This window comes from Coregonus lavaretus (assembly GCF_964263955.1).
Source record: "Coregonus lavaretus genome assembly, chromosome: 9".
Classification (NCBI taxonomy): Eukaryota; Metazoa; Chordata; class Actinopteri; order Salmoniformes; family Salmonidae; genus Coregonus; species Coregonus lavaretus.
The window spans coordinates 30,097,098-30,104,866 of record NC_139996.1 but is presented as its reverse complement, the minus strand read 5'-3'; the positions used below and the strand labels follow the sequence as shown (position 1 = coordinate 30,104,866).

General features: G+C 48.7%; 1 protein-coding gene across 1 annotated transcript; it reads right to left on the bottom strand.

The window, feature by feature from the left end:
• Positions 1–5,384: 5,384 nt before the first annotated feature.
• On the bottom strand, positions 5,385–6,737 carry LOC311134568 (C2 calcium-dependent domain-containing protein 4C-like; the record flags this gene model as incomplete). Its single annotated transcript, XM_084168277.1, has 1 exon — positions 5,385–6,737. The coding sequence occupies one exon, from the start codon at positions 6,735–6,737 to the stop codon at positions 5,385–5,387; it is 1,353 nt and encodes a 450-aa protein (XP_084024403.1).
• Between the last annotated feature and the right edge of the window lie 1,032 nt (positions 6,738–7,769).

The window sequence follows — 7,769 nt, the reverse complement described above, 5'->3', positions numbered from 1 at the left end:
TCCGTGGGGGCGACCTCGGTGGAGAGTCCAAACCAGGTGCCCGCATTGCGCATTCCCCCCGAGTATGAGGATTTGGCAATCGTGTTCAGTAAATCGAGGGCGACGCAGTTGCCTCCTCATAGGCGGGGAGATTGTGCGATAGACCTCCAGGCAGGAGCAGCGCTCCCACGGAGCCATGTGTATCCTCTGTTTCAAGAGGAGAAGAGAGCTATGGAGACTTACATAGACGAATCTCTGAGACAAGGATACATACGGCCATCCACTTCCCCAGCGTCCTCGAGCCTCTTTTTTGTGAAGAAAAAGGATGGAGGGTTACGCCCGTGCATTGATTACCGTAGTCTCAATCAGATCACGGTGAAATACAGCTATCCACTCCCTCTGATTGCAACTATGACGGAGTCATTGCACGGGGCGCGTTTCTTCACAAAATTAGATCTCAGGAGCGCTTACAACTTGGTACGCATTAGAGAGGGCGATGAATGGAAGACAGCGTTTAGTACCACCTCGGGTCATTACGAGTATCTCGTCATGCCATACGGGTTGATGAACGCTCCTTCAGTCTTCCAATCATTTGTGGATGAGATCTTCAGGGACATGCAGGGGCAGGGGGTGGTCGTGTACATTGATGACATTCTTGTGTACTCTTCTACCCGAGTCGAGCATGTGGCCCTGGTGCGCCGAGTGTTGGGGAGGCTGTTGGAGCACGACCTGTATGTCAAGGCAGAGAAATGTCTGTTTTTCCAGGAGTCGGTCTCTTTTTTGGGTTATCAGTTGTCTGCGTCAGGGGTGAAGATGGAGGTTGACCGGGTGTCAGCCGTGCGTAATTGGCAAACTCCAACCACGGTTAAAGAGGTGCAGCAGTTTTTGGGGTTTGCAAATTACTACCGGAGGTTTATCCGAGGTTTTGGACAGGTGGCAGCTCCCATCACGTCTCTGTTGAAGGGGGGTCCGGTGCGTTTGCAGTGGTCAGCCGAGGCGGACAGGGCTTTTGGGAGACTGAAGGACCTGTTTACTTCGGCTCCGGTGCTGGCGCATCCGGATCCCGCTTTACCATTTCAGGTAGAGGTTGACGCATCCGAGGCCGGTATCGGGGCCGTACTTTCGCAACGGTCCGGCACGCCACCTAAACTCCGCCCCTGTGCCTTTTATTCCAAAAAGCTCAGTCCGGCGGAGCGAAATTATGACGTAGGGGACAGGGAGCTGTTAGCCTTGGTACAGGCCCTAAATGTGTGGAGGCATTAGCTTGAGGGGGCTCAACACCCTTTTCTCATTTTGACTGACCACCGTAACCTGGAGTACATCCGGGCAGCTAGGAGACTGAACCCTCGCCAGGCGCGGTGGAATATGTTTTTAGCACGGTTCGTATTTAAGATCACGTACATCCCTGGGTCCCAGAACGGTAAGGCAGACGCACTGTCTCGGCGGTATGACACGGAGGAGAGGTCCATTGAGCCCACTCCCATACTGCCGGAGTCTTGTCTGGTGGCACCGGTAGTGTGGGAGGTCGATGCTGAGATCGAGCGGGCGTTGCGTACCGACCCTAGTCCTCCTCAATGCCCGGAGGGTCGGACGTACGTTCCGCTCGAGGTTCGGGATCGCTTGATATATTGGGCTCACACGTCACCCTCCTCCGGACATCCTGGTATTGGCCGGACAGTGCACTGCCTTAGCGCTAAGTACTGCTGGCCAACGTTAGCCAGGGATGTGAGGGTTTATGTCTCCTCCTGCTCGGTGTGCGCCCAGTGTAAGGCGCCTAGACATCTGCCTAGGGGTAAGTGACAACCCCTGCCCGTTCCACAACGACCATGGTCTCACCTCTCGGTGGACTTCGTCACAGACCTTCCCCCCTCGCAGGGGAATACTACTATACTGGTCGTTGTGGACCGGTTCTCTAAGGCCTGTCGTTTGCTCCCAATGCCGGGTCTTCCTACTGCCCTACAGACCGCCGAAGCTCTATTCACCCACGTTTTTCGGCACTACGGGGTACCCGAGGATATAGTGTCTGATCGAGGTCCCCAGTTCACCTCCAGAGTCTGGAGAGCGTTTATGGAGCGGTTGGGGGTCTCGGTGAGCCTGACCTCGGGTTACCATCCGGAGAGTAATGGGCAGGTGGAACGTGTGAACCAGGATGTGGGTAGGTTTCTTAGATCGTACTGCCAGGGCCGGCCGGAGGAGTGGGCGAGGTATGTTCCCTGGGCAGAAATGGCCCAGAACTCTCTACGCCACTCCTCAACCAACCTAACCCCTTTCCAATGTGTGTTGGGTTACTAGCCGGTTCTGGCACCGTGGCAGCAGAGCCAGATCGAGGCTCCTGCGGTGGATGAGTGGGTGCGGCGCTCGGAGGAGACGTGGAACGCTGCGCACGTCCACCTGCAGCGGGCCATCCGTCGTCAGAAGGCGAACGCCGATCTCCACCGCAGTGAGGGGCCGGTGTACGCACCTGGTGATCGAGTCTGGCTCTCTACCAGAAACCTACCCCTCCGCCTGCCCTGCCGGAAACTGGGTCGGCGGTTTGTGGGGCCTTTTAAAGTCCTGAGAAGATTGAACGAGGTGTGCTACAGATTACAACTGCCTAGTGATTATCGTATTAACCCCTCGTTCCATGTGTCTCTTCTCAGGCCGGTGGTAGCTGGTCCACTCCAGGACGATGAGATCAGAGAGACTCCTCCGCCCCCATTGGACATCGAGGGGGCTCCGGCGTACACAGTTCGGTCCATCTTGGATTCAAGACGTCGGATGGGGGGTCTCCAATATCTCGTGGAGTGGGAGGGGTACGGCCAGGAGGAACGGTGCTGGGTGCCGAGGAGGGACATTTTAGACCCGTCTCTCCTGACAGAATTCCATCGTAGTCACCCGACGCTCCCTGCTCCGCGTCCTCCTGGTCGTCCCCGAGGCCGGGGTCGGCGCACGGCTGGAGCCGCGCGTCAAGGGGGGGGTACTGTCACGGTTTCGGCCGAGGCTGCCTCTCTTCCTTGCTCGGGCAGGCTTCGGCGGTCGTCGTCCCCGGAGTACTAGCTGCCACCGTTGTATGTTTCGTTGTTCGTTTGGTTTTGTCTGTTTGTTGTACACCTGTTATCGTTTAGTGTTCATTATTGTGTCCTATAAGTTCTCGTTGTGGTTGTCATGTGTTGTGAATGATTGAACCTACTGTCGTTAGTCTGTGCTTCGTTTTTCCTCCTCTGTGTTTGGAGAGGGTTTTCGCACGTTTTGTGCGCATTTTGTGATTACTGTTGTTTTACGCCTGTGTGCGTAACGATCGTCTCCGGCCTCGTTTGGCTCATATTTTGAGTTATGTTTACTAAAGTCTGTTGGACTAAGTTTCTGCGTCCTGCGCCTGATTCCTGCACCACACCCACCTACAGCACCTACTGACACAAAGGGTATATAACAAAGTATTGAGAAACTTTTGTTATTGACCAAATACTTATTTTCTACCATAATTTGCAAATAAATTCATTAAAAATCCTACAATGTGATTTTCTGGATTTTCTTTTCTCATTTTGTCTGTCATAGTTGACGTGTACCTATGATGAAAATTACAGGCCTCTCTAATTTTTTTAAGTGGGAGAACTTGCACAATTGGTGGCTGACTAAATACTTTTTTTCCCCACTGTAGATGTCCTTACCGACTTGGCAAAACTATAGTTTGTTAAAAAGACATTTGTGGAGTGGTTGAAAAACAAGTTTTAATGACTCCAACCTAAGTGTGTGTACACTTCCGACTTCAACTGTATATCTAGTGACAGCGGATGGTTTTAAGGCTGGGTCTTAACTGCTGAAAACAGCAGGATATGCCTCCCTCCCTGAGGCTTGCTTTCAGCGCTACCGAGCACTCTTCAGGAGGGTAAACATTGATGTATACTGTATGCAGAAAAATCACAGTATATTTTATACTGTTACTGCATGCAGAGAAACCACAGTATGTTATATACTTTATGCAGGAAAATCACAGTATGTTGTATACTTTATGCAGGAAAATCACAGTATGTTGTATACTTTATGCAGGAAAATCACAGTATGTTGTATACTTTATGCAGGAAAATCACAGTATGTTGTATACTTTATGCAGGAAAATCACAGTATGTTGTATACTTTATGCAGGAAAATCACAGTATCGAGCAATCTGGCCTGCGAGATTGAGAGCAGGCCTCTAGAGCTTAGGAACACCAGCTACTGTCGCTCTGCTGAGGTATAATATATTATAATATATGCCATTTACCAGACGCTTTTTGCCAAAGCGACTTACAGTAATATTGGTATACATTTCCGTATGGGTGACCACAGTGGGGATCAAACCCACGATCATGAGAGAAATTACCTTGGGAAGCAGAAAGAGAGTATGGGGTGCTAAACACTCAGCGTCATTCCAGATGTTCCTACTGTATGACTACCCAGATGGTAGAGGACTGCTGTAGTGGCACTAATTAAGGGGCACATGGTAATGGCATGTGCTTTAGTACAGTGCAACTTCAGATCGAAGTCTTTGTGCCCTGGACAATTACAGCTCTACCAAGTTGTGTTATCCCAGAATACATGATTAATAAAAAAGGGGGCAACATCTCAACTTAAAGCCTTTCATCAACTAACACTCTCAATTGACTTATTATTTTCTTACTAGCTCCGACTTTGCTGAAATCTACTTTATTGAGGAAAAATGTACTTACTATGACTGTGATATGTGGTTGTCCCACATAGCTATCTTAAGATGGACGCACTAACTGTAAGTCGTTCTGGATAAGAGCGTCTGCTAAATGACTAGAATGTCAATGTAAATGATTAACTCATAGCTTTCCGATAAATAGGGTTTTTAGAAGGTAAGTGGATATGACTTTTCAGAACTGGTCATTAGCACTGTTAGAAATTTAGCCTGTTTCTGGTTAACACTGATATACTGATTCTTGCAAAGGTCAGTAGGAAACGACAGGCATAAAGGAAATAAGAGAAGGTGAGTCTCTCACATTGGCACATGAGATGGCCATGTTTTACATCTTCCCCTGCTGACAAAGAGGTACATTGGGAGGGTGATCTAAGTCAAGACAAAAATAGATAGTCATCCAGAGATGTAATGTTTCTGAATGATGGATAGTAAGAGGAACCTAGAGTGATTATTGGCAGTATGCAAAAAATATATAGGCCTACAAGATGTTGGTTGTGTACGATGTGATGAACTCTCGTATAAGGAAGACCTTTCAGTCTTCTGTCACCAAATGAAAACATTATTGTTGCAACAGATGTACTACAAGACTGCCCTTTTAGATACAAAAGATAAGGAAACATAGATATTTTTATAAAGGATTTAATAGATACAGTATAAAATCTCTGCTCATTGTATAAAAGCGATAATAAATACTATTCAAGTAAATAAATAAGACAAATTATTTAACTTATAAAGTGATAATGCTTGTGAGCGGAAGTTCAACGTCCCCCAGAATATAGTCTCTTTTCATAGTGGACATTTTATTGACTATTTTAAATCTCAGGGAGCTTTGGCAGAGGTCCTCCTCTGAGATGGCATCAAAGAAGAAATCCTCATTGAAGATGGGGTTACGACTCTTCCTGATGACTGTGCTACGCTGCTTCTGGACCTTTCCAGGCACCAGGGAGAGGCTGACACTGCAGTTGATACTCTTGGGGTCCACCGAGTGAGTGTATAGTCCCTCAGCACTGATGAGCCGCACCCGCAGCCTCTGGTTATCAGGACAGTACTCTGCAGAGAGGCGCAGGGTGCCGTCCTTCCCTATAGGGACCATGCTCTCCCTCATCACCCTTTCCCTGTGCAGAACCAAGTCTATAGGGAAGATGGTAGGAGGGGCCAGACTGAAGCTTGGTGGAAGGCCCTCTACCAGCCCATCTGACGCCCTCCTCATGAAATTGGGACTATTGTCTGTGGAGCTGCCCTCGTCTGTCGACAGAGAGTTGTTTCTGGACACCACAGTCTTCCTGATGTTTCTGGAAAGAAGCCTTTCATGACTCAGTGTTTTGAAGAGGGAAGACTTCGGTGGGGACCTGCTCAGCATTGGGGAGCTGAAAGGGGAGGACTCAGCTGAGGAGGTGGTGTCACTGTCCATTGTGCCCTGTCTGTTGAGTGTATACCCTCTGGGCGAGAGTCTGGAGGTCAGGGTGTGGAGACTGAAGGAGGAAGGGGAGGAGGATGGGGAGGTAGAGTGGGAGACTCTGGAGCAAGTGTTGGACCTGCTCCTGGGGAACAGCAGCGGTATGCCACAGGAGCCAGGGTCGTTGTGGAACAGGGACTCCTTCCTCCTGGTGTGGGGGCTCTCCAGCAGGGTACAGAAACCGTAGCAGGTCTGGGCTTTGGCCATGTGGGGCAAGGAGAGTGCTGCCTGGCTCTGAGGGTCTGCGTTGGTGGTCTCCTCATCACTACAGTCATAGGGGCTCTCGTCCACATTCTCTACCTGGATGATGTGTGGGCTGATGATTTTTCGTGTTGGCGCCTCCCTCTTAGGGCTCCCCCTCTCCCATTCACACAGGGACACTCTGATGATGGGGGCCTGGCGGCTCTGCTCTGTACCCTTCGGCTCCTGGAAGGACGGGATCTTAGGAGGGATGCAAAACTCTGGGATAGTGTCTGGGGTGATAATATTAGGACACAGGGAAAGTCTCTTGTGTTTGTCAGCTTTCTCTCCAAACATGTCTCCGATCCTGAAGCTGTATTCCGTTGAGGGGAGAGGCAGGTTGGTTCTCTCCACGGACACACGGATCTTCTCCACCACCCACATGAGTTCCCTGATAGGGCTTGGTAACTGGAAAAGTAAAAGTAAATCCTTGTTAGACAACACAAATCGAAACAAATCACAGGCAATCACATTTTTTAACACATGAAAAAGGAATTTAACTTTGCATTGAAAACATTGAGAAAAGGTCAATTATTCTCAAGTCATGATTATGATGTGATGCGTACCTTGTGTAAATGAGATGTCAGTAAATCCAACACTGTGTCCTTACAGACAGGCTTGTGAGATAGATAACGATGGTAGTAGTAAAGGTCTTGTAAACGATAGCTGAGGCTCTCTATAAGTAGCAGGCTCAGAATCTCTCTTGTTAAGAACAGCTCCTCTGTAAGCGACTGACTGAGAGAGCTGCAGGCTGTTTAAATATGGCCGGGTGGTGGGGAGGAGACCAGGACGACTTCCACACACCCTTCAGTGCTCTGACAGGAACCTCCCTTTCTCCTTGGCCACCCGTTCCCATGGAGACACCCAAGCCACAACACAGCGCTGTGTGCCCACAGCATGGGGAAGGACCAGCCAGATAAGCCAACTGAACTACTTTGAAAGTGAACATATGTATCTGACCAAAGGAAAACATGTTCATTGGTTTGTTTGATTTTCCATTTATGCATATGAGAGGGGGGACGTAACCTTGGGTTGTTCACACAAATAAAGTGAAATGATAAGATTATGGCTGAGGCCTGTTGGTGACCCTAGGTTGGCAGTGCTTGAAATGCTGGGACAACATTGGCTTCTGTTGAATAGAATGTGGATCAAACCTCTCTAAATCAACTAATTACAGGAAGAAACTCTTCCTTGCTTGAAAAATGTAAATGTTTACTTGACTTATTATTGACGTCAATACCTATTCATTGAGTCAAGTGAATCATTGTCCATTTATGTTGCTGAGAATATTTGTTAAATCCACATGCACATGTCCCTTTGGTCTTAATACTACTTACAGTATTGCTACGAATGAACTGTGACCTACTGTAAAAATAGCCTAAGGATGTTGCAAAGCCACACACTGAAATGGCAATA